Raw genomic sequence first — 27,524 nt, 5'->3', positions numbered from 1 at the left:
ACCAGTGACTACTAGAAGATAAAACCAAATTCAAATTAGAAAGAAGGCAAACATTTTTAACAGTGAAGGTGAATATTCATGGAACAAACTACCAAAGGAGGTGATGGATTCTCCATCACTTGATGTCTTCAAATCAAGATTGGATTCTTTTCTGAAAGATATACTTTAGTCAAACACAAGTTATTGGGCTCGCTGTGGGGGTATCTGGGTGAAATTTAATGGCCTGTGATATATAGAAGGTCAGATTAGATGACTTAATGGTTTCTTCTGGCCTTAAACTCTATGAATCTATGAAAATTCAAGCAAATGTCATTGATTTAGATTTTTAAAATGTAGCTCTCAAAGCTTGAGGTACATGTTCAAATTAATTTTAAAATACATACAAAATTTCTAGTTGACTTTTTGACTACATTAATTATCTTTTCCAATTTAGTGGCCCAAAACTTTCCCCTCAATCCACCCAACACCATTCAGCACACCTGTTAGAGAGAGTCTGGGAAAATAATTCTTAATGTGTTCGGAGAGTTGGCAAACTGACACTCTGCTGTACCATCAGTGGGTTAGAATACCAAAGCCCCGGACCCTTTCTGGTAACTTGCTGTCCTTACCCTCCTCACATTTAAATCTGGGAGCTATTAGTTCATGTGCCTCAGCTGGCCTCAACCACCACAATATGACATGAGGAGAGAAGCAATTTGTATGGCAATGTATCATCTCCCTAAAACAATCCTTTCACTGAAGCCCAAAATCCCTGTCAAATTGTAAAGTTCAGGGTGATCTTTGGGGCAAAATAGCAGGTTCCACTCTTTGGGCTCCATGTTCACCTCTCAGTCATTAACAGAAACATGCTTGTATAAGGGGGAGTTCTGCATCTGTGGCATATTTTTCCCTTCCCTCAGCACTGACGTTTCAGGTCTTTGGAGGTGCGGGGAAAGGGAAGGAGGTAGCCCTCCTAAATTCCCCCCAACAGAATCCTTGAGCCCAGCTATAGAAATGAAAATAGTGCAATACATTCTGAAAATACACATGGTTGCAATTGTAATAAGGCAGAGTTAAGGTTAATGATGGTTGTTTAAATATGAGTCACTATCTTGTTTGGGAAATTTAGCCTTACTGCTGCATATCATGCTATCTAACAGTCTTGAAGTATAATGTCTGCAGCTTTATCTTCACCTTTAGAGAGGTGTGTGTGTGTGGGGGCAACTAATAAGTGACACCACTCCTGATTGATGTAATCATCTTTTTCTCCTATTTCCAGTTCAAAATTTAGAAAATAATTATTTTATCTATTTAAAATAATAACTTTCAAATGCCCAAAAAAGGTCTTTATATTTTAAAAAAATGATAAACTTGTTTCAGCACTGCTCTTTGTGGTTAATTCTCTTGCTTTGCTCTGCTGTTTTCTCTCTCAAAACGAGCATAATCATGACAGGACTGGCACCACAAAGCTTGTTGTATTTGGCAATAATGTGTTTCCCTTAGCTGGATAAAACACAATACTGTGACACCACTGTTTACCCGTTTGGGACTGGGATTATTACTTTGTCAGCCCACTGGTAATAAACATCGCTTAAATATGATGAAACGGATCATCAGCTGAGGGTACGTCTACACTACAGGATTATTCCGATTTTACATAAACCGGTTTTATAAAACAGATTGTATATAGTCGAGTGCACGCGGCCACACTAAACACATTAATTCGACGGTGTGCGTCCATCGTCCGAGGCTAGCATCGATTTCTGGAGCGTTGCACTGTGGGTAGCTATCCTGTAGCTATCCCATAGTTCCCACAGTCTCCCCCGCCCCTTGGAATTCTGGGTTGAGATCCCAATGCATGATGGTGCAAAAACAGTGTCGCAGGTGATTCTGGGTAAATGTCATGACTCATTCCTTCCTCCGTGAAAGCAACGGCAGACAATCATTTCGCGCCCTTTTTCCCTGAATTGCTCTGGCAGACGCCATAGCATGGTAAGCATGGGCCCTGCTCAGATCAATACCGTTGTGAACACCTCGTGCATTCTCGTGCAGTCTATGCTGAACTGGGACCTGCAAAGCCAGGCGAAGAGGAGGCGGCGGCTATGGCAGCGTGGCGACGAGAGTGGTGAGGACATGGACACAGAATTATCTCAAACTGCGGGCCCCTGCACTTTGGAGATCCTGCTGGTAATGGGGCAGGTTCTAGCCATTGAACGCCGATGTTGGGCCCGGGAAACAAGCACAGACTGGTGGGACCGCATAGTTTTGCAGGTGTGTGACGATTCCCAGTGGCTGCGAAACTTTCGCATGCGTAAAGGCACTTTCATGGAACTTTGTGACTTGCTTTCCCCTGCCCTGAAATGCCATAATACCAAGATGAGAGCAGCCCTCACAGTGGAGAAGCTAGTGGCAATAGCCCTCTGGAAGCTTGCAATGCCAGACAGCTACCGGTCAGTCGGGAATCAATTTGGAGTGGGAAAATCTACTGTGGGGGCTACTGTGATGCAAGTAGCCAAAGCAATTATTAAGCTGTTGCTGCGAAAGGTTGTGACTCTGGGAAACGTGCAGGTCATAGTGGATGGCTTTGCTGCAATGGGATTCCCTAACTGTGGGGGGGCGATAGATGGAACCCATATCCCTAGCTTGGCACCAGAGCACCAGGGCACCCAGTACATAAACCGCAAGGGGTACTTTTCAATGGTGCTGCAAGCACTGGTGGATCACAAGGGACGTTTCACCAACATCCACATGGGATGGCCAGGAACGGTTCATGACACTTACGTCTTCAGAAGCACTGCTCTGTTTAAACTGCTACAGCAAGGGAATTACTTCCCAGACCAGAAAATAACAGTTGGGGATGTTGAAATGCCTATAGTTATCCTGGGTGACCCAGCCTACCCCTTGATGCCATGGCTTATGAAGCCATACAGAGGCAGCCTGGACAGTGGTCAGGAGCTGTTCAACTACAGGCTGAGCAAGTGCAGGATGGTGGTAGAATGTGCATTTGGCCGTTTAAAGGCGCGCTGGCGCACATTACTGACTCGTTCAGACCTCAGCCAAACCAATGTCCCCATTGTTATTGCTGCTTGCTGTGTGCTCCATAATCTCTGTGAGAGTAAGGGGGAGACCTTTATGGCGGGGTGGGAGGCTGAGGCAAATCAGCTGGCCGCTGATTACGCGCAGCCAGACACCAGGGTGATTAGAAGAGCACACCAGGAAGCAGTGCACATCAGAGAAGCTTTGAAAACGAGTTTCATCACAGGCCAGGGTACGGTGTGACTGCTGTGTTTGTTTCCCCTTCATGAACGCCCTCCCTTTATTGACTCCTTCCCTGTAAGCAACCCACCCTCCTCCTTCGATTACAGCTTGCTTAAGGAAATAAAGTCACTATCGTTTAAAATCATGTATTCATTATTAAAAAGTAATTATAAAAAGAGGCAGAGAACTGACAAGGTATCCCGGGTGTGGTTTGGGAGGAGCATAGGAGGGAAGGAAAAGGCCATTAAATACACTTCAGTGTATTGACAGCTTTTTGGTTGGACTGTCCACTGGGGTGGAGTGGGCAGGTGCACGAAGCCTTCCCCCACGCGTTCTTACACGTCTAGGTGAGGAAGATATGGAACATGGTGAGTGGTGAGGGTGGTTACACAGGGGCTGCAGCGGCACTCTGTGACCCCGCTGCTCTTCCTGAAGATCCACCAGACGTCGGAGGATATCAGTTTGATCACGCAGCAGCTCCAGTGTTGCATCCCACCACTGCTGATCTTCCTGCTGCCACCTCTCATCTCGAGCGTCTCTCCTATCCTCACGTTCGTCCCTCCTGTCCTCACGTTCACTGGCATCTTTCCTGTAGTTTGCTAGTACGTCCTTCCAGTCATTCAGATGAGCTCTTTCATTGCGGGTTACTTCCATGATTTCCGAGAACATTTCGTCTCGCGTCTTCTTTTTCCTCCGCCTTATCTGAGAGAGCCTTCGGGATGGAGTAGGGAGGCTTGAAAAATGTGCAGCTGCATGAGGGAGGGAAAAAAGGGAGAGAAGTATTTTAAAAGATACATTTTACAGAACAATGGTTAAACTCTTTCACAGTGAACAACACTATTCACCTTACGTAGCACATGTGATTTCACTACAAGGTCGCATTTTGCATCTTAATATTGAGTGCCTGCGGCTCTGGTGTTACAGATATCACAGACGCAGGTCCGAGTATCAGAATTCAGCTTGCATGCGGCCATGGTAAGCCATTGTCCTTTGGCTTCTCCAGCCTTCATATACTCATAGACTCTAGGACTGGAAGGGACCTCGAGAGGTCATCGAGTCCAGTCCCCTGCCCTCATGGCAGGACCAAATACTGTCTAGACCATCCCTAATAGACATTTATCTAACCTACTCTTAAATATCTCCAGAGATGGAGATTCCACAACTTCCCTAGGCAATCTATTCTAGTGTTTAACTACACTGACAGTTAGGAACTTTTTCCTAACGTCCAACCTAAATCTCCCTTGCTGCAGTTTAAGCCCATTGCTTCTTGTTCTATCATTGGAGGCTAAGGTGAACAAGTTTTCTCCCTCCTCCTGATGACACCCTTTTAGATAACCTGAAAACTGCTATCATGTCCCCTCTCAGTCTTCTCTTTTCCAAACTAAACAAACCCAGTTGTTTCAGCCTTCCTTCATAGGTCATGTTCTCAAGACCTTTAATCATTCTTGTTGCTCTTCTCTGGACCCTCTCCAATTTCTCCACATCTTTCTTGAAATGCAGTGCCCAGAACTGGACACAATACTCCAGCTGAGGCCTAACCAGCGCAGAGTAAAGTGGAAGAAGGACTTCTCGTGTCTTGTTTACAACACACCTGTTAATGCATCCCAGAATCACATTGGCTTTTTTTGCAACAGTATCACACTGTTGACTCATATTAAGCTTGTGGTCTAGTATGACCCCTAGATCTCTTTCTGCCATACTCCTTCCTAGACAGTCTCCTCCCATTCTGTATGTGTGAAACTGATACACAGTGCCCTCTGATGCTTCTTTCCTGTTAACATGCAGCAGCAGAAGCCAACCCCCTCATCCAATTCTCTAGGATGATTGCTTTACCCCTCCCCCCACCGCATGGCTGGTATCATGGAAGATCACTGCTTATCACCCCCCTTTCCGCCCCCCACTGCATGGCTGGTAGCTGGGACGATTCCTGCTAGCCAAACGCAAAAAAAGCTTAGCGCTATCCTTCCTCCCCTCCCACCGCTTGGCTCCGTGCAAGGAAGGATTTCTTTTAAGCAACAGCCCAGTAGGAAAATGGCCATCTCTGTCCCCTTAATTAAATTCCTGAATTTCAACCAGGTTACCATGAACGATATCACTCTGCTAAGGATAACAGAGCGAGATAAAGAACGGATGTTTCTTGAATGCCAGCAATCACCAGGACCATACGCAGCTATGCTTTGTCATGCAATTATACCCGATTACTTGCTACATGCATGGCGTGGTAAAGTGTCCTAGCATGGTGGACGGAACAAGGCTGCCTTGCCCAGAAACCTTCTGCAAAGGCTTTTGGAGTACCTCCAGGAGCTCTTCATGGACATGTCCCTGGAGGATTTCCGCTCCATCCCCAGACATGTTAACAAACTTTTCCAGTAACTTTACTGGCCGCGAATGCATCCCAAGCCTTCATGGCAAATCAATCATTAAAAAACGCTTGCTTTTAAACCATGTTTTATATTTACAATGGTACACTCACCAGAGGTCGCTTCCATGGCTTCACTGTCTGGGCTAGTGGCTTGGGAGGGCTGGGAGGGTAATTCTGTCTGAGTCACAAAAAGCTCCTGGCTGTTGGGGCTAACGGAGTGCTGTGTGCTTGCTGCAAGGTCGTCCTCCTCTTCCACCTCCTCCTCCTCATCTTCCCCCTCCGCAGAGTCCTCAGCCATGGTTGAGATTACAACCCCCACCTCGGAATCCACGGACAGGGGTGGGGTAGTGGTGGCACAGCCCCCTAAAATTGCATGCAGCTCAGCGTAGAAGCAGCATGTTTTCGGCCTTGACCCGGACCTTCCGTTTGCTGCTTTGGTTTTCTGGTAGGCTTGTCTGGGCTCCTTAACTTTCACTCTGCACTGCACTGAGTCCCTGGTGTAGCCTTTGGCCATCATAGCCTTGGAAATTTTTTCAAATGTTTTTTCATTTCGTCTTTTGGAACGGAGTTCTGTTAGCACTAAATCCTCTCCCCATATAGCGATCAGATCCAGTACTTCCCGTGAGGTCCATGCTGGAGCTCTTTTTCGATTCTCAGGAGACTGCATGATTACCTGTGCTGATGAGCTCTGCGTGGTCACCTGTGCTGGTGAGCTCTCCACGCTGGCCAAACAGGAAATGAAATTCAAAAGTTCGCGAGGCTTTTCCTGTATACCTGTCCAGTGTATCCGAGTTCAGACTGCTGTCCAGAGCGGTCACAGTGGTGCACTGTGGGATACCGCCCGGAGGCATACTGTTGATTTGCGGCCACACTAACCCTAATCTGATATAAAGGGCCTTGTAGTGTGGATGGGTGCGGCGTTAAATCGGTTTAACGCTGCTAAAATCGGTTTAAACGCGTAGTGTAGACCAGGCCTGATATAAATCAGCAAAGCTCCAGTCGAGATATGCTGATTTACACTAGCTGAGAATCTAGCCCAATATCTATCCTCTTGTGCTTACCATATCAGCAGATTTAAAGTAGATTTTTTGTCTGAGTTTAGCCTGCTGCCCTAGAAAATGTTGTGATATACTTTGTCTTTGTCCCTACTGGAAACATTTGAAGTACCTTCATGAACACTCTCCTAATTTTAAGGATATCTCTAATAGCAAATCATGGTGTTCAATGTTTTTATATTTTCTTTTGAACAGCTTCTTGTTATAATTTGTGTAATCCTTCTGTCAGGTTGTCATAAATAGATAAGTAAGAGTTAATAGAACAAAAGTGCTTCATATCTCTCTTGCCTGGAAAGGGTTAACAAGAACAGTGAGCCTGGCTATCACCTGACCAGAGGACCAATCAGGGGGCAGGATACTTTCAAATCTTGAGGGAGGGAAGTTTTTGTGCTGTGCTGTTGGTTTTTGGTTGTTGTTCACTCTGGGGGCTCAGAGAGACCAGACGTGCAACCAGGTTTCTCTCCAATCTCCCTGATACAGGTTTTTATAGATTCAGAATAGTGAGTACTAAGTAGATAAAGCGAGTTAGGCTTATGTTTGTTTTCTTTATTTGCAAATGTGTATTTGGTTGGAAGAAGTTCAAATGTGTATTTGGCTGGGAGAAGTTCAAATTGGTATTTTGCTGAAAAGATTTTAATTTGTACTTGTATACTTAGGCTGGGAGGGTATTCTCAGTGTCTATAGCTGAAAGACCCTGTACCTATTCCATTTTAAATTTACAAAGATAATTTTTACTGTTTTTTCTTTCTTTAATTAAAAACTTTTCTTGTTTAAGAACCTGATTGTTTGTTTTTTTGTTCTGGTGTGAGACCCTGGGGGACGGGGTCTGGATTCACCAGGGAATTGGTGGGGAGAAAGGAGGGAAGGGGGAGAGAGAAGCTAATTTCTCTCTGTGTTAGGATTACTTTCTCTCTCAGGGAGAGTCTGGGAGGGGGAGAGAGAAGGAGGGGGGGAAGGTGCATTTTCCTCTCTGTTTTAAGATTCAAGGAGTTTGAATCACAGTGATCTTCCAGGGTAACCCAGGGATGGGAAGCCTGGGAGAGGCAACGGTGAGGGAAAGGGTTTACTTTCCTTATGTTAAGATCCAGAGGGACTGGGTCTTGGGGGTCCCCAGGCAAGGTTTTGGGGGACCCAGAGTGTACCAGGCACTGAAATTCCTAGTTGGTGGCAGCGCTACAAGTACTAAGCTAGTAATTGAGTTTAGAGGAATTCATGCTGGTACCCCATCTTTTGGACGCTAAGGTTCAGAATGGGGAATTATACCATGACACAGGTGGTTAATGGAAGCAAATAGGGCTGGTTTCAGTAAATGTAGGGTCCCTCGTCACCAATAATGTAACTGGTTAGAGCCGCAAACCTTGAAACCAGAGAAAACTAAATGAACCCTCTTGGGGTAAAGACAGAACTTGCCCACTCGCAAGCACTCTGAGACTAGACAAATAAGGAAATCTTTATTAGTGGAAAGGGAACATAGTCATTAACTTGAGAAAACACAGAAACAGAATATATATGTGAATAAAGAGTAAAATGCTCCTTTCCAGTAACTTTGGCACTAGTCTATCTCATTCCCTTCCCACTGCCAGTGAGAATGTCCCACAAGAAATAGTCCATTGGCTGCCCCACTTCCCCCACCAAACCCCACTCACTGTTTGGATCAGCGAGTAGCAGTAGTCGGAAGTGTAGATAGATAGCCTATGCAAACAAAGCTCTCTATTTTAGCACTTTACCCTTTTTACCAATAGATGGGATACAGAGCTTTTTCCCTCTCTGGTGCTTCTGGCCATTGGGCTTATATTAGGAAAAAATGTTTATGTCCAACACTAATATTTTTGTTATATATTCACCTTTAAAAATAATCATCTAGGTACTGCATTAAAACATCTCTCAGAAAAAGAGTTTTGTCTATGGGTATGTTTTCACAGTAATCAGAAGCACAGTTGCAGCCCGTGTAAACATACCCGAACTAGCTCAAGTAACTATAGCAGAGAAGCCACAGCAGCACAGACTTCAGCACAGGCTAGCTGCTTTTGAATACATGCCTAGGATTCCAGGCAAGCTTGTACAGACTAAGGGCTTGTCTACATCACAAAGTTGCAGCGCTGGTGAGGGGGTTACAGCGCTGCAACTTAGGAGGTGTACACATCTGCAGGGCACCACCAGCGCTGCAACTCCCTGTTTGCAGCGCTGGCCGTACTCCCGTTTTGTCTCGGGTGTAGAGGATCCAGCGCTGGTGATCCAGCGCTGGTAATCAAGTATAGACACTTACCAGCGCTTTTCTTGACCTCCGTGGAATAAGCAGGTATCCCAGCATACCTGAGGAAGCCTCTGGTAATCAAGCTGGTCTCCTTCCCCGGTTTGCTCTCGCGTTCCCAGAACCCCGAGCAAGCAGGTCTCCTTCCCTGAGGTTTGCTGGGTGGTTTCGGGAACGCGAGAGCAAACCGCGGCGAAGCTGGTCTCCTTCCCCGGTTTGCTCTCGCGTTCCCCGAACAAGCAGGTCTCCTTCCCTACGGTTTGCAGGGGGGTTCGGGGAACGCGAGAGCAAACCGCGGCGAAGCTGGTCTCCTTTCCCGGTTTGCTCTCGCGTTCCCCGAACCCCCGAGCAAGCAGGTCTCCTTCCCTGCGGTTTGCTGGGTGGTTCGGGGAACGCGAGAGCAAACCGGGAAAGGAGACCAGCTTTGCCGCGGTTTGCTCTCGCGTTCCCCGAACAAGCAGGTCTCCTTCCCTGAGGTTTGCAGGGTGGTTCGGGGAACGCGAAAGCAAACCGCGGCGAAGCTGGTCTCCTTCCCCGGTTTGCTCTCGCGTTCCCCGAACAAGCAGGTCTCCTTCCCTACGGTTTGCAGGGGGGTTCGGGGAACGCGAGAGCAAACCGCGGCGAAGCTGGTCTCCTTTCCCGGTTTGCTCTCTCGTTCCCCGAACCCCCGAGCAAGCAGGTCTCCTTCCCTGCGGTTTGCAGGGTGGTTCGGGGAACGCGAGAGCAAACCACGGCGAAGCTGGTCTCCTTTCCCGGTTTGCTCTCGCGTTCCCCGAACCCCCCTTGAAGCCGCCCAACAGCGCTGCAGTGTGGCCACATCTAACACCACTTGCAGCGCTGGTTGCTGTAAGTGTGGCCACTCTGCAGCGCTGGCCCTATACAGCTATACTAATACAGCTGTAACAACCAGCGCTGCAAAATTGTAGATGTAGACATACCCTATGCTGAAGTTCCTGCTGCCATGACTTCACTGCTATTGTTGTTTGATCAAAGCTAGATTGAGTATATCTACACGTGCTGCAATCATACCTCTGATTGCTGCGTAGACATACCATTTGTATGGATTTGGGGATAAATACATTGGTGAATCTAGAGATTAATGTACCATTAAATTGGTGCAATTTACTATTCCTTCTGTTCTCCCCTCTCCATCTCCATGATCAGTGTTTGTAACATGAGACACGCTTAGACTCTGTTAGACTTACCTAAATTCATTCCTACTCATCAACCTGTAACAACCGCCACCTCCATACCCATCATTTCTGAATTTGAGCCATTAGTCTAAGGGCTGGCTACACTTGCGAGTTAGTGTGCATTAAAGCAGCCCTGGGCATACTAGCTCACTTTCCGTCCACACTGGCAAGGCACTTAGAGCACTCTGACTCCACAGCTAGAGCGCTTCCGGTGCTCCACTTCAGCAAGAGGAATAACGTTTGCTGTGCCTTGGCTACAACTCCTGGGTGTTAGTGTGGACGAGGTGTTGCATTACTGCGCTCTAATCAGCCTCTGGAAATGTCCCATAATCTCCTTAAGTCAAGTGGCCACTCTTGTCATTGTTTTGAATCACTGTAGGAATGCAGATATGCCGTTTGAAAGCTCCGTTTCTCACAGCCGGCCGCTTATCTGCTCCGAGACGAAGCAACCATTAGCGTGGAATGCTGTGTGAGAGAGCAAGAGAGGCGGGGGAAAGGGGAGGTCTGCTGCTGTCTGAACTTACAAGACAGCATGCTGGCATGCTCTCAGCCCTCCAAAAACCCACTCTCTCTCCCCCCACATACGCACAACACACTCCTTGTCACACTCTACTCCCCCCCCCGCATTTAAAAAGCATGTAGCAGTCATTTGCATGCTGGGATAGCTGCCCATAACGAACCTCTCCCAATGCTGCTGCTGCAAGTGCCACCAATGCCAGTGCGCTTGAAGCTGTCAGTGTGGACAGACTGCAGTGCTTTCCCTACTGCACTCCACGAAGGCTGGTTTAACTCAAAGCGCTCTTAATCTGCAAGTGTAGCCATGCCCTATGTATAAAGTATCAGAGGGGTAGCCGTGTTAGTCTGGATCTGTAAAAGCAGCAAAGAGTCCTGTGGCACCTTATAGACTAACAGACATATTGGAGTATGAGCTTTCATGGGTGCCACAGGACTCTTTGCTGCTAAGTATAAAGGAATCTAATATGGTGAAATGCAGCCTTTTGAGGGGTCAGGAGAGAGGAATGTAGCAAGAAAAACAATAAACGGGAGTACAGGAATATGCAATTTAAGTATAACACCACTTACTTTAATTTAAACACCAAGGAGCCAGAAGGTACAAGTTACACCTAGTTAGGCTATCTTGTAATCAGAAAATGGGAATAGGTTTTGAATATAAGGGAACACCTCTGACTTTGGTCTTTTGTCTAAAAATGTCTGGTATGTAAAGAATTTGAGTTAGAGGAACTTAGTGTGCACTGATTTGTCACTTCTGTTAAAACAAGTGTCTCTTCCAGTCTATGACAAATTGTATTTCTGTACTACTCCCTGTGCTTTTTAAGTGCTTAGCAAATTTTCCTAATACAGGAGAAAGAATTACAAGCCTCCATCTCTGCATATATATTAGTGCTGGACAATTTGGAACCCTCAGAAAAAAATCTGCTAGTTTCTGATGTATCCAGTGTAAATACTATTTTTAATTAAAAGTATTGCAGTTTTCTTGAGAGAGCCTGCCCTATGCATTTTATGCAAAGGATCTGGGATTAAGTACTTCTATATGTGACTAAATTTGAGTGGTTGTTAACTTGTAAAAAGAAAAGGCAAAGATTAATGGGGAAGTGCAGGGCATTAGCTTGTGTGTGTATTTGGAGAGGGACACAAGGGGATGGGAAACTTTTGACAGCCATCTTCAGCTGATTCTTTGTTACAGGCAAGGAGTTTCCATCCATGTTTAGGGCTTGATTAGATAAGTATAGGCTATTTTCTGAGGATTAGGAGGAATTAGGTCCCAGGAATTTGGTTTGTTGCACATTATTTTGATTGGATTAAAAATTTCAAACTTGACTACGGTATTAAGTTTACTTGGAACTCTTTAAAGGAGTTTAGAGCCGTGAAAACAAATTATATGATGTAATTACAGTGACAAACTAGGTCTCAATTGTTTCATACCTTCCACGCTCCCGATTCCAGCCCCTTTGCTTTGCAAGTTATGCCCACAGCAACTTTTACCAGGATTTATCTTGCAAATACTAAAGATTTCCCAGGCCAGGTATCTCTTTCTATCACTTGTCCTGACTCACCAGACACAAGATGGAGGGAGTCTCACCAAATCATCTATGACTGGCTGATTTTGAACTGTAATTGCCTGGCCAGAGCACTTAGTAACACTCACAGAAATCAAAGCCAATTACTAATTGACCACTGGAGGATCAGGAGAGTATTTTTAATTTTTGCCCATTCCCCAACCCAGTTTTAAATGAAAGCTGGTACCTTTTAAAATGATAGATTCATTTATGAATCAAGCACAAATCTTGATTTGCTCCATCCCATAGTGGTGGATCCTTAATAGATGTTGGACAGTTTTGGCACCTAACTTGGTATGTGTATATTTTGAAGCAAGTAGTTTATTTTGCAAATTAGTCTCTTTCTCTCTTCTTTTCCCCCTTGCTTGTGGGTTATCTGTCAGCAGACTGAAATTTCTTCTGTTATTTTATACTCCTATTCCTCCACATTGTTATTACTAGACTATAAATAGCTAGGTGATTCCATCATTACAGTGAAGGTTTTCCTTTCCTTGAAATACAATTATAACAATGAGCCCAGGGATAAACAGATTATAGTTTCAGGAGGTCCTTTGTCTGGATGCTGCTCATCGGTGTTTATGCAAAAAAACTCAATGTTTTGTTTCAGTTCCTTAAGCTTAATGGCAAAATAAAACAAAAAAGTGTTTGCCCAGAACCTGAGCTGTTCAAACAAATACTGGCTTCAAAATCAATTTATATTTGCAGCGGTCTCTTCCCCAGGGCACTTCACTCTTTATTAACCTATATTTCCCAGATGGTTGAAAAAGAAGAGGCCAGAGTAGCCGTTTTCTTTCTACTGCTCCCAAGTACCTCTTGTCCTTTTGAGTCCACTTTATCCATATGATAATCCTGTCATTCCAACTCTGCAGAAATTACAGCAGCAGAACTGGGCAACCTAGTCACAAAAAAAAAAAAAAATTAACCAACAATTTAAGATGTGAGTCCAGAATCTACTCTATTAGACTAGTCTCAATCTAGAATAGCTCAGTTGACTTCAGAGGAGTTACTATAGATTTACTCTGGTTTAACTGAGAGATGAATTTTCCCCATTATTTCATTACCTAAAGAGACAGAACTGACAAGAATGACAGGTTTCTTATGGTTTAGGAGCGCCTCAGAGAGAATACTAGTTCCTTCTTCCTAGTTTCCTAGACTGTCTCTCTGCTGATGCATGCAGCCTTACAGAGAATTGTATTTGGAATTTTTCACTGTACTCCCTTGTGATCTAAAACCAATATCACATTAACATTGCACACACTGCCTCGTTGCAAAATATTTTCAGAACAGTTATTACTTGTGCAAGAACTCAAACATGATTCTATTTTAGGCCCCGATCCTGCAAAGGGATCAGAACACACAGAAACATGAGGTCCCTCTGATGTCATGCTATTGCACGAGAAGTGTTAATTTTTGTCCGCTCACAGAGAAGCTGATTTTTTTAAGAAATGCCAAAAACCTTTAAGAGGAAATGCAATTTTGTGTGTTTCAGTCCCTGCTCAAATCAGAAACATTTCTCCTTTCTCTGAAATGACTACTTTTCTGTAAAGACAGCTGTTTTTTCCAGCTAAGCCACAACAACAGATTGCTGGTACACACCATAAGACATGGGTTAAAGCAGTCAGTATTCTGAAAGCTGCTAGATCTTTTTATGCTCATTTATAGTGCTACAGTTTGTAGTCCTTTTATAATCCGTTCCTATAAAATGAAAATGAGATAAGCAGACAACAATTATTAAATATATATTTGTATAATAGAATGGAAAAACATTTTAGATTGTTTACATTTGTATGTAGATATAGTAATATCTGTCCAGTGATTAGGCAAACAAGTTCCAAATCCTGTCAATATAATGTGGTTATACTTCTGCTAAGAGCCAATCCGATTGCTTATTTTTCCAATTCATTTTATACTCCAAATGAACTATGCAGCTCAGTTGGAACTCCTGAGACTTCTAAATCTCCTAGTTTATCTTGTTACAACACACAACATGCACATTCTTTTTCCAGTACTGACCTTTTATAGTAGCTCTAAGAGAGCAATATGCAGTGGTTGTCAAAAGATTACACCACTTGGGGTAGTACGGACAATGTACACATACAACCTGCCACACGCTGTGGCTTTCAAATTACCTTGTAATTCAATACAGTCAAACAGTTTAAATCTAGCAAAATATCAAGACGTAAAAAGAAAAAATATGGCTTACAAGTGAATGCTATATTATGTCTCCAAGAATCTTATTGTTATGTAAAAAGAATAACAGAAATGGCTTTAGCTTATCCTGAGCAACATCCTTTTGTATTTTCTGCTTGATTTAGTTTCTGAAAGTTTTTACAATACAACTAAATTATAGTAGATTCTAAAACACTGTGCTATATTTTTAGAATGGAATGAACCTCAGATGTAAAAGACCACTTATTGTTAAATGTTCACTTTTATGGCTTGGGGACTTAATCTTGCACTTAATATTAATATTTTCTATGTTTGATCTGATAAATTATATAGACATGAAAGTACAAGTTGGCACAGAAATTATCAGCCATAGGTAGGTGTTTATGTAGGTGCTAAAGTATTTTTAGAACTTGGAACTTATGTTTCTTAGATTATTGGAATAAAACTAATTGGCATTTTAATTATCCTAATGAATATATAGTATATCTATTATTATATAAATATTGGCTCATGTCAGAAAAAAATATATATATAAAGCTACCCTAAATAGGAGACAGATTTTCAAAGAACAACTAGATCACATGGGGGAAATGGGAAATTCACCCCCAGCATTGTCTGATCTGGCAGGGTTTTATCCTTCTCTCCAGAGGGATCGCAGGCCTCAGAGTTTTCAGAAAGAGAGAGATTTTCCAGGAAGTGGTACCCACACACAAGGATTTACACAAGGGATGCTTCTAAACCTAGCATTCTTTTTGTCATATGGTGAAATATAATCAATTAGGTTCCTAAGGAAGAAATACACACACTGTGCTTGATGTGAAGAGAGCCAGACACATGAACCATACAGAGGTAATAAGCAGAGTGTTTGGCCCTGCCACTAAGCAAGTAAAAACCTGTCTCAAATGGACAGCAATTCCACAAATGTCAGAAAAAGGAAGGCCAGCTAACTACCTTCTCTACCGCTATCAGTAGCACCATTATGTATCATCAGATAGTGCTAAAAATAATCGCAGGTGAAGAGAAATTAACAACATCTCTGTATTTTTCTGGTTTTTTTTCTCTTTCAGTTATTTGTCACCTTCCGTGCATGAACGGTGGCCAGTGCAGTTCTAGAGATAAATGCCAGTGCCCTCCTAATTATACTGGTAAACTCTGTCAAATCCCAGCGAAAAATGCCAATACTCCAAAACGTTACCATCAACCACAGCAGGCAAGCAAGACGGTTGGATCACATGTCATCCACTCTACACATACTTTACCACTGACTATGCCTGGACAGCCAGGAGTGAAAGGTAACTTTTTTTCTCTCGTGGATGCTTTTCTCTTTGGAGCTAGTTTTACTTTCAAATTGTGGCTGTCAGACCAGTAATGATAACGACATCTGTCTACACAGTTTGAATCTAGATACCACAGCTTGACTCCAGAACCTACCCGAATGATTGGAAGTTATTTTCCTTAGATGGTTGGAATAATAAGAAACACAGTGTTATTGAAATGAGTTTGATAAGGTAATTTTACTTTAATTCATGGTAGAATTTAGTCCAGATCACAGAATTAAAAAGGGTGCCACATTCTTTGGTATAACAAAGTTCTCTCCTGTCAGGTGCATAGCCAGAGTTCACATGGGGAAGGACTGAAGACACTGTTCCAGAATGCAGTCTGTAATTTACCTGTGACTGTTAAAGTGGCAAGTTATTAAGTTCCCACTAGTATGAGACAGAGAGTGGTTGCCTTCCAACATAATTAACTCAATGTTAAAATGAAAACAGAATCCATGTTTACCCTTACAATTTATCTCTCACTCTCAGTGAACTGTTGTATGCCTAGGTTGTTTGTTTTTTGTTTGTGATACATTTAACTTATAGAGGCCAGGATATGGATCATAAATATCACTTCAGGAGTTTGAGAGAATTTCAGTTAAAAGAACAATATTTCAAGTAAGATTGATGAAATCACAGATAAGGTGCTACTGCTGTCTAAACACTGAAAAGTATTTATTTAAAAACAAGATGAATCTGAGAAGAAAACCAGTAATCTTGACCAAACCAAGAGATCAGAGTCTCTTTCAGCCTGCTTGCTGCAACTGACATGCTGATGATGCTTGACATTGTTTGATAAAAAATGAACTCAGAGGATTATTTATCAGTCTGTTTCATCCATGTTTATTTCTGTTTTTGTGGAGAGTCCCACAGTTAAATTCCACAATTCAGTAATTTAACACTAATTTTTTGTTTGTTTGAATAACCAACCTGATTTTGACTGTAGTTGGTAACGTACAGCCAACTTTTCCATGTTGTTGCATCTGAATTAATAAATTTTAAAAATAATTTTCTGTTGGGATTAAATGTTCACATTTACTTTCTGAATCGCTTTGCTAAAAACAAACCCAACTTAATTGTATCTTTATGGCAGGTATAATCTAACTTAATAACTATTATCAAAAGAGGCAATAGCTGTGTAAGAAATACAAGTAGTCATCTACATTAGAATGAGAAGGTTCTCTTAAGCTCCATCTCCATTCTTCAGTAAATCAGACTGGCAGGGCTGCTACCCAATCCTTTGGAAAACAGGTTATTTTATCAGTGTGGAAATACTAAACCTTATCTTGGGCTACCAAAATTACTTTCCTCTTTTCTTTTAAACAAGAGGATCAAACTGCCGTATACTTAATGTGACCAACGCTTATTACTGTGAGCATTCCATTAGAGGTTAAGATATCCTGTGTGAAATGGTGACCCATAAAGAAGAATAGTTCTTTTTATGTTTGACCATAGTCATCCTTCAGATTTAATGTACAGGTAACTAGCTTGAAAAGTACAGCAAATTTCTTACTCATGTGAGGAATTTTCCTACCCCTTTGGAAGGAAGCTCCCCATCAAGGTCATCACCAGTCCCATTGCCTTTGCCTCCCATTTCCATCTCCAATGAGGACATCGACCAACTGGGAGAGAAATGCTCCTTTTCTGGATAAGAGGAAGAAATATATTGCCTGTAAGAGACTGGCAGAAAGCAAAGTTTAAGAGTGCAGCTAAATAGGAATTGAAGACCTGGAGAAAGAGGGTCTTCGGGATAAACATTACCTGGGAGGAAGCACTTTCATCTTGATTTGTCAAAGTCTTGATAGGGTGACCACATGTCCCGATTTTGGGGTCTTTTTCTTATATAGACTCCTATTACCCCCCACACCCTGCCCCAATTTTGTCACCCTACAGTCTTGAATTGGCTGAACATCCCTAGCAGAGCTAGATGGACTTAGAAGCCAGCAAGGCACCTAAGTCAACATCAGCCTGCTGAGAACTGTTGAGTCAGAAAGAAGGCACAATACTAGCCTGAAAGGAGTGTCCACTTGCAATGAATTCATGTAAGTGAACCAGTTTTGTTTGCCAGGAATAGCCATGTTCTGTTGTCTTTCTTATGTAGTGCAAAATGACATTAAAATAATTGTATCAATTCCTAGACAAAAGATTTTCCTGAGAGAGGGCTTACCTTTTTTCTTCTGGCAGTATTTTCCCCTTTCCCTGTTTTGCCTTGACTACAACAGACCTCTTACGGTATTAAGAAGTTCTGACTTTCTGAAACCGAGTGGGGAATTAAAAACCAGTAAAGCTGTGGAGGCATATTTGCTGGGTTCCCATCAGCTAATTCCTGGGAACTCTGCCTAGCCTAAAGCTGTGGCTTCTCAGACTTAAAAAGAAAGCAGTGCAATAACTTTTACTACAAGGCTGCTTCTTTTAAGCAAGATAGACTGGATACACTGAAAATGCCTGTCACAGGGTACTCGAGAGGAAAAGAGGTGGAAAAGCAAACATAATTTCTTTACCAAAAAAACCACCTCAGACGAAACTAACTAAGCCTTGTGGGAATTAAAGAGTTTTAGCAAAGGAACATTTAACCATAAAGAAGAGCTGCTGCATCTGCTGGAGACAGAAAAACAGCTAAGCAGGATTAGCTAACATCCTTTATAGAGATAGCAGTGTGACAAGACTTTTGTGTGTTCTTAACTTCTTATGAAGGTTTGAAAGGGGAGTTATACCCACTTGTCTGACTGGCTGTAGGAGTGCATTAGAGGAAAGTACATTTAACAGATGCTGAAAATATCCCAGATGCAAAGACTAAATACTGAATTCTAACTGGACTGTGGCAACTTAAAAATTGTGGAGTTTTTTTTTTTTCAAATTTTATCTTGAACTGCATGTATTAAATGCTTTTATTTAATAACTCAAATGGTTGTAAGGCTCATAACCAATCCTGAAACCGTTTTCTTGGAAACACAAAATTTAGAGGTGAGAAAATACTTAATACCTACCTACAACCTAACTATATTTCATTTGAGAATATTGTTTGTATGTTGAACCTGTTCATTACAGCTTTCCTGTGTATAATACATGAGAATTGTTTTACTTCACACTGTATTGTATCCAATCTTCAGTAGGCCATTCACCATAACCTTTAGCCTATCACCACCAGTGCTTACAAAGGCCATGGCTACACTGGAGAGTTGCAGCGCTGGTGAGGGGGTTACAGCGCTGCAACTTAGGATGTGGCCACGCTTGCAAAGCACGGCCAGCGCTGCAACTCCCTGGTTGCAGCGCTAGCTGTACACCCGGTCGAGCCTTGGGTGTAGGGATTCCAGCGCTGGTGATCCAGCGCTGGTCAGCAAGTGTGGACGCCCACCAGCGCTTTTATTGACCTCCGTGGTATAAGGAGGTATCCCAGCATACCTTAGAAGCCTCTCTGGTAATCATGCACACTCCACTGCCCTGGGCTCAGCTGACCCCACCTTTAAATGCCCCGGGAATTTAAAAAATCCCCTTCCTGTTTGCTCAGCCAGGTGTGGAGTGCAATCAATCAATCAATCAATCAGCGACCATGCCTCCACGCCCCAGACAAGCCCCAGCATGGAATAATTCCGAGCTGCAGGACCTCATCAGTGTTTGGGGTGAGGAAGCTGTGCAAGCACAGCTGCGCTCCAGCTGGAGAAATTATGATACCTATGGGCAGATATCACAGTCCTTGCTGAGAAGGGGCCATGAACGGGACGCGTTGCAGTGCAGGGTCAAAATAAAAGAGCTGAGGAGTGCTTACTGCAAAGCCCGTGAGGGAAATCGCCGCTCAGGAGCTGCCCCCACAACCTGCCGTTTTTACAAGGAGCTGGATGCCATACTTGGGTGTGACCCCACTGCCAATCCTAGGAGCACGATGGAGAGTTCAGAGCAGGGAGAAGTGGGGGAGGGTGTAGAGGAAGCCGACAGTGAGGCTACTGGCGTGGAGGGAGACACCCCAGAGTCCCAGGAGGCACGCAGCCAGGAGCTCTTCTCAAGCCAGGAAGAGGCTAGCCAGTCGCAGCAGCTGGAAGTTGCTGGTGAGGAAGAAGCTGCGGAGTGTGCTCGGGGTAAGCAGATTTTTATGTTTTGGGAGAGGAAGGGGGGGTTATGGCTGCCTGCATGCATGCCTAAACGTGGAATAGCCCATTGATTTGCTCTATCACGTCTCTGTAATCTGCCTCGGTAATCTCTTGAAAAGTTGCAGCCAGAGCGTGGGCAATGTGCTTTCGCAAGTTTATAGGGAGAGCCACCGTGGTCCTTGTCCCGGTCAGGCTAACGCGTCCAATCCACTGTGCAGCGAGGGGTGGGGGGACCATGGCTGCACACAGGCAAGCTGCATAGGGGCCAGGGCGGAATCCACATTGCTGTAGAAGACCCTCCCTCTCTTCCCAGGTAACACGCAGCAGTGATATATCTGGCAGTAGGAAACCCTGTTGAGAATTTAGAGATACTTGAGTGCAGGGCACCAGGTTCGCGGTCCCCCCCCAGCCCCGCGGTGCGTTCCGGTCTCCCCACCCCCTTCCAGCATGTAGCCAGCCCCGTGGTGCTCTCCGGTCTCTCCCCCCCGTTTTCAGCAGGCAGCCAGCCCCGCGGTGCGCTCCGGTTTCCCCCCCCCTCACCAGTAGGCCGGCAGTTACGCGGACCGCCGGCCTCCCCCTCCTCCACCAGCAGCTCGCCACCTTCCTGTTCACTACTGTCCCCTGTGCAGGACACCAGCTACTTCCTGTACCCAGTGCAGATAAACCCCAGTGACCCATCGGTCAATTCCCCCTCCCAAGTGCAGTCGGGGCAGAAACACTCACCCCATTGCTCGCCATGCCTTCGCTTCCCTGGCCTGTCTGTGTTATGTTAGGTATGTGGGAAGGATGCTACAAAAAGTCTAAAATCTCCTTCACTGTGTAATAATAAACAATGTAGCCTCTGTGTATTACATGTTTCTATCTATGTTTTTTTTAGTGACCTTGACTAATGCAGCCGGATCACCGGCCTCACGTCGCTTGCAGAACTTGAGAAAAAATCCGCGACAATCAAAAGAAGAATTGATCAAAGCAGTTATGATTCACTACAACAGAGAAAGTAGGAAGACGCAGGAATGGAGAGAGACAATGTATGAGTGGAGGCAAACAGAAAGCAGGAGAAAGGAATTGGCTACCAAAAAAACATCAAAGCAGATGATAAGCCTCCTGGCTCGCCAAACTGAGTCTTTCGAGTCTCTCGTAGCCATGCAGGCAGATCTGTACTGTGGTAACCCACACCCCTCCCAAAGCTCTCTTTCTTGTTCCCCAGTATTTGCACAAAACACCTTTCTCCAGCAGCCAGTTTCTTATTACCCCCAGCTGCCCCCAACACCTGTACGATCACCTACCAGCCCTGATAACTACAATTCTTACCCTGTGCACTCCATCCCCATTACCCTGCAGCATAGTAATCCTGAAGTGCAGCAGACATTGAACAGTAATCCAAACAGGACATATTCAAACCTCTGAATGTACAGTCCACCACCCTAACCCCTCTGGCCTTTTATGTACTGTACTTTGAATAAAGGATTTTATGGCTTTTACAATACGTTTTATTATTGCAGGAAGTGGTAAATATTGTACCCCAAGGTAGAAAGGAGCACAGCAAAGGCACCAAACATTACTGTTGGCTCTCAGCATCAAATTGCTCCCTTAAGGCATCCCTAATCCTTGAAGCCCTTTCCTGGGCCTCTCTAGTAGCCCTGCTCTCTGGCTGTGCAAATTCATCCTCTAGGCGTCGAACCTCGGAGGTCCATTCCTCACTGAATCTTTCACCCTTCCCTTCACAAATATTATGGAGGGTACAGCACGCGGATATAATAGCGGAGATGCTGCTTTCCCCCAAATCTAGCTTCCCATAAAGACACCTCCAGCGGGCTTTCAAACGGCCAAAAGCACACTCCACAGTCATTCTGCACCAGCTCAGCCTGTAGTTGAACCGGTCCTTGCTCCTGTCAAGCTTCCCTGTATACGGTTTCATGAGCCATGGCATTAAGGGGTAAGCGGGGTCTCCAAGGATCACAGTGGGCATTTTGACGTCCCCTACTGTGATCTTGCGGTCTGGGAAAAAAGTCCCGGCCCTCAGCCTCCTGAACAGGGCACTGTTCCGAAAGATGCGTGCATCATGCACCTTTCCAGGCCATCCTGAGTAAATGTCAGTGAAACGCCCACGGTGATCCACAAGCGCTTGCAGAACCACGGAGAAATACCCCTTGCGATTCACGTACTCTGATGCCAGGTGGGGTGGGGACAGAATAGGAATATGCGTCCCATCTATTGCCCCTCCACAGTTAGGGAAACCTATTTGTGCAAAGCCATCCACAATGTCCTGCACGTTCCCCAGAGTCACAGTTCTTCTTAGCAGGGTGAGATTAATGGCTGTGCAAACTTGCATCAGCACCATTCCAATGGTGGACTTTCCCACTCCAAACTGGTTTGCCACCAATCAGTAGCTGTCTGGAGTTGCCAGCTTCCAGATTGCAATAGCCACCCACTTCCCCACTGGCAGGGCAGCTCTCAATCTCGTGTCCCTGCGCCGCAGGGTAGGGGCGAGCTCAGCACACAGTCCCATGAAAGTGGCTTTTCTCATCCGAAAGTTCTGCAGCCACTACTCGTCATCCCATGCTTGCAGGACGATGTGATCCCACCAATGAGTGCTGGTTTCCCGAGCCCAAAGGTGCCGTTCCACAGTGCTAAGCACGTCTGTTACTGCCACAAGCAATTGAATGTCTTGAGCGTCAGGCGTTTCAATATCATCGTCTGACTCCTCACTGTCACTTTGCAGCTGAAGGAATAGCTCCATTGCCATGCGTGATGTGCTGGCAACATTCATCAGCAAGGTCCTCAGCAGCTCAGGCTCCATTTGTAACAGAAATCTCAGAAATCGCGCTGCAGACTCACAATGCCGCCAAACTGCTCGGAATGTGCAGCAAAGCACCACAGGGCATTGGAACAGGAAGCGGAAAGACCCGCACACTTCCTTCCCCTTCCCACAAGCCACAGCGCCAAAATGGGACGAGGTGCTCTGTGGGATAGCTGCCCACAATGCACCACTCCCAACAGCGCTGCAAGTGCTGCAAATGTGGCCACACTGCAGCGCTGGTAGCTGTCAGTGTGGCCACACTGCAGCGCTGGCCCTACACAGCTGTACGAACACAGCTGTAACTACCAGCGCTGCAAAACTGTAAGTGTAGACATGGCCAAAGTTTAGCATGAGTGGCTAGGGCCGTCCTTAGGCATAGGCAGCATACATGTCTGCATAGGGCACCTGAACATTTGGGGCACCCCGGGGCTTAGTGTCCACACACCCTCCTCTTCCTATCCCTGTTCTGACCCTTCCTGCAGGCTCCCACCATAGCTGGCTGCTGCAGCCTGGTGAGCCTTCCTTTGGAGGGGATCTAGTACTTAAAAGTGAAAAAGCCTTCCAGCCTGCCAGACCAATTAGCATAACATGCATCCGACGAAGTGGGTATTCACCCACGAGAGCTCATGCTCCAAAACGTCTGTTAGTCTATAAGGTGCCACAGGACTCTTTGCTGCTTTTACAGATCCAGACTAACACGGCTACCCCTCTGATACTTAGCATAACATTGAAACTATTAAAGAGCCATTCAAGTGGTAATGAAGCCATTTAACAGGCATTTGCCAACCTCCAGGTATATACTGTCAGTTTCTGAATTTATATACAAAAACGGTTATGCATTACTGTAATGTTTACTCACAACATGTTATTCTACAGGACTTTAATTTAAAACTTGCTTTAAAAATATTTCATTAGTATGTTGCTGAAGATTATAAAATCACATCTCTAAAAAAAAATCCTTGCATAGGTTTTTAGATGCACAATCTGTATTCATCTTTAGTCTTAAATGCTTGGATTTTCAGACATATAATTTTTTTAATAAATCCTTAAAAAGACCATCCTTATCTAAAATACACGTGCAAGCCTGGGCTGCCGTCGGGCATAGGGGCACCAGTTTAATAATACTGCGTAGGACCCTGTAAATCCTAAAGACGACCCTGTGGGTGGCACACAGGGATGGTTATTTCTTATTCTCCTTCTCTTTCCCTTGGAAAGCTTTATAGTTTTGCAGGAGAGAGAATCCCTCCCCTCTTTGAGGCTCATAAGTAACTGTCTGTAAGAGTATTCACCTTCTTTGATTTTTAACTTGTAAAATGTAAGGAGATGAGTCTGTTCTTAGAGAGTTACTCTAACTGTGAATTCTTAAAGTGGGTTTAAGAATAGATTTAAAGATATACCAAGATTTTATAAAAATAACATTTAAAATAGGTTAAGAACCCAAATCAATAAAGGGTTTGGATTATGAGACTGATTTAATGAAATTCCATTGGTTTTAACAGAATTACTGCTGATTCACATTGGAATAAGTGAGTGGAAGTTCTGAACCTATGTGCACAGACTTAAAACTACAACTCCATTCAAAAACCAAGTATTTGAAAAGCAATCTCTCCTTATCTGACAAATCCTTAATTCAAAGTTCAATGAAGGGAGTGGTTTTTTTCAGATGGTTGGGAGGTCATCAATGGTTCCATGGGCAAATTCAGGACTTGGCTGGTCTACCAAGGTGAAATGGTAAACTCTGAATCTTTCTCTGTGTTCCATATAGAGAGACTGGATTTGAAAAATAGAACAAAATTTACTATATATCCAAAAATAACATAGTAGAGTTTGAATTCTGGGACTTAGAATGGGAATTTTTTTTACACAGTCTGACCACAAGTATTAATGTCACACCAGCCAGCTGGACACCTATCTTACACTGTAGTCTTTAACATTGTTTTCTGTAGAGTCTTACTTTTCTGTACAAAGAGTTTGAAATCTCTTCCATTCTAAACCATATGCTATACATTTTAACTTTTTTTCTATATTTGGGTTTTATGTATATTTTTTTCATTTTTTAGGCTGTAATATATAAATTTTAATGTAAACATTAATACTAAAGAACTGTTGAAGACGTTGGGTATTTCCGTTTAACATCTATTCTCGCTATTTTTTGTTTGTTTATTCTTCCAATTATTTTAGTGAAGTTCCCCCCTAATGTAGTGAATATCCATGTGAAACATCCCCCTGAGGCCTCAGTACAGTTCCATCAAGTTTCAAGAGTTGACAGCACATCAGCAGGACAGAAAGTGAAAGTACCTCAGCCAGGACATCCCCAGGTCTCTTATCAAGGTGTTCCATATCACAAGACCCAGAAAGGATATTCTACTTACCCACATCAGCAACCCATTCCTCATGTGTTGCCTGTTTCTGCTAAAACTCAGCTCGGGCGCTGCTTCCAGGAGACTATTGGGACACAGGTAAGAAATATTTGCATACATTTTTTGAGATGGGAAGCTTTAAAGCAATATTATACAACACTGAAAAATGTTTCATCAATCAGCAAAGAACATCTCAGCATTTTTTTCCCCCAAAAGAGTTCTCATCTCACTCTGACTGTAGAGCTTTGTTTTGAAAAATAGTGCTAATAGTTCACACCTCTTGCTCTTCTCTGAGCAAGGGCCTTCTCCTGCTGCACATCAGCATCCTTGAAATAAGGCTTTCAGGTGATGTATACAGCTGGGTCCCCTTTCTCCCTTTACTGGATGCTTTTCAAAAATAAGAACAAGTGATTCTCTCCTCATCAAATGGCTGCAGCTTCAGGAAGCTACAGGGAGTGTCTTCAATGCTTTATCCTCTCTTCTCCCTAAACAGCTGTTTTCAGAAGGAGCAGTAGATTTGTCTCCAATGCCCACTCTCTTCAGGGGGCTGCCATCTCCTTTGGCATTTTTTCCCCTTAATCTGCAGCAGCCACGTATGTTTTTCAATAACATAGGCCCGGTGGGTTGTGACTGCTGGATTGTGGTGTAGGAGTGTGTCATGAAAGGCAATGATTAAAGCATGGAAAATTTTGTTCTATCTAACATAAACAATCTTGCTCCCCCACCACCCACACACCCTTACTCCTCAAGGTCCAGTATTCTCTCTCAACTTCTCAAAACATACCCACAAATAAATTATTTAGGCTTAGAGTTGTTACCATTGATACATTTTTATTAGGGCTGCAATTAATCGCAGTTAACTCACGCGATTAACTCAAAAAATAATCACGATTAATTGCATTTATAACCATAGAATACCAAAGGAAAAAATAATTAAATATTATTGGATGGTTTTCTGCATTTTCAATATTGTATTCTATGTTGTAATTGAAATCAAAGTGCACAGTGCTCACTTTATATTATTATTTTTATTACAAATATATGTACTGTAAAATGATAAACAAAAGAAATAGTATTTTTCGGTTCACCTCACACAAGTACTGAAGTGCAATCTCTGTATCATGAAAGTGTAACTTACAAATACAGATTTTTTTTGGTTACATAACTGCACTCAAAAACAAAACAATGTAAAACTTTAGAGCCTACAAGTCAAGGCAGTTCTCCTTATTCTGTCAATCGCTAAAGATAAAAAAGTTTGTTTACATTGATGGGAGATACTCCTGCCTGTTTCTTATGTACAGCGTCAGCTGAAAGTGAGAACTGGCATTCGCATGGCATTTTCGTAGCCACCGTTGCAAGGTATTTATGTGCCAGATATGCTAAACATTTGTATGCCCCTTCATGCTTTGGTCACCATTCCAGAGGACATGCTTCCATGCTGATGATGCTCATTTAAAAAAAACAACACATCAATTAAATTTATGACTGTACTCCTTGGGGGGAGAATTGTATGTCTCCTGCTCTGTTTTACCCGCATTCTGCATATATTTCATGTTATAGCCGTCTTGGATGATGACCCAGCACTTGTTCATTTGAAGAACACTTTCACAGCAGATTTGACAAAACGCAAAGAAGGTACCGATGTGAGATTTCTAAAAATAGCTACGGCACTTGACCCAAGATTTAAGAATCTGAAGTACCGTCCAAAATCTGAGAGGGACAAGGTGTAGCGCATGCTTTTAGAAGTCTTAAAAGAACAACACTCCGATGCAGAAACTACAGAACTCAAACCACCAAAAAAGAAAATCACCTCTCTGCTGGCGGCATCTGACCCAGTTGATGAAAATGAACAGGCCTCAGTCTGCACTGCACTCATTATCAAGCAGAACCTATCTCAGCATGGAAGCATGTCCTCTGGAATAGTGGTTGAAACATGAAGGGACATCTGAATCTTCAGCGCATCTGGCACGTAAATATGTTGCAATGCCAACTACAACAGTGCCATGCGAACGCCTGTTCTCACTTTCAGGTGACATTGTAAACAAGAAGCAGGCAGCATTTTCTCCTGCAACTTGTAACCAACCTTGTTTGTCTAAGTGATTGGCTGACCAAGAAGCAGGACTGAGTGGACTTGTAGGGTCTAAAGTTCTACATTATTTTATTTTTGAATGTGTTCTTTTTTTTACATAATTCTACATTTGTAAGTTCAACTTTCATGATAAAGAGGTTGCACTACAGTACTTGTATGAGGTGAATTGAAAAATACAATGTTTTTGTTTTTTACAGTGCAAATATTTGTAATAAAAATAAATATAAAGTGAGCAGTGTACACTTTGTGTTCTGTGTTGTAATTGAAATTAATATATTTGAAAATGTAGTAAACATCCAAAAATATTTAAAATAAATGTTATTCTGTAGTTGTTTAACAGCATGATTAATCGGGTGATTACTCACAATTAATTTTTTTTATTGCTCGAAAACCCTAATTTTTATGCCTGCTTTTATATTTATTTGAAAAATGGAAATGAAAATAGTGAAAAAAATTATAATTTTTTACTTCGGAGAGGGTTTGCTATCGTGAAAAGAGTGAGAAACAGTGTTATGGGAAAAGATGG

General features: G+C 43.5%; 1 protein-coding gene across 10 annotated transcripts in view; it reads left to right on the top strand.

Annotated features, from left to right (window-relative positions):
- LTBP1 (latent transforming growth factor beta binding protein 1) overlaps positions 1-27,524 on the top strand; it is a 358,939-nt gene that overhangs the window by 140,050 nt on the left and 191,365 nt on the right. For all 10 annotated transcript variants that reach the window (XM_050951316.1, XM_050951315.1, XM_050951321.1 and 7 more), the window contains 2 exons: positions 15,413-15,637; positions 24,731-25,008. In XM_050951316.1, coding sequence (XP_050807273.1) covers positions 15,413-15,637; positions 24,731-25,008 — 503 coding nt within the window. The remainder of the gene's footprint in view (positions 1-15,412; positions 15,638-24,730; positions 25,009-27,524) is intronic.

This window comes from Gopherus flavomarginatus, chromosome 4 (genome assembly GCF_025201925.1).
Source record: "Gopherus flavomarginatus isolate rGopFla2 chromosome 4, rGopFla2.mat.asm, whole genome shotgun sequence".
In the NCBI taxonomy this organism is placed as follows: Eukaryota; Metazoa; Chordata; order Testudines; family Testudinidae; genus Gopherus; species Gopherus flavomarginatus.
The sequence above is the reverse complement of the archived record's forward strand: the minus strand, read 5'-3'. Positions and strand labels throughout refer to the sequence as shown.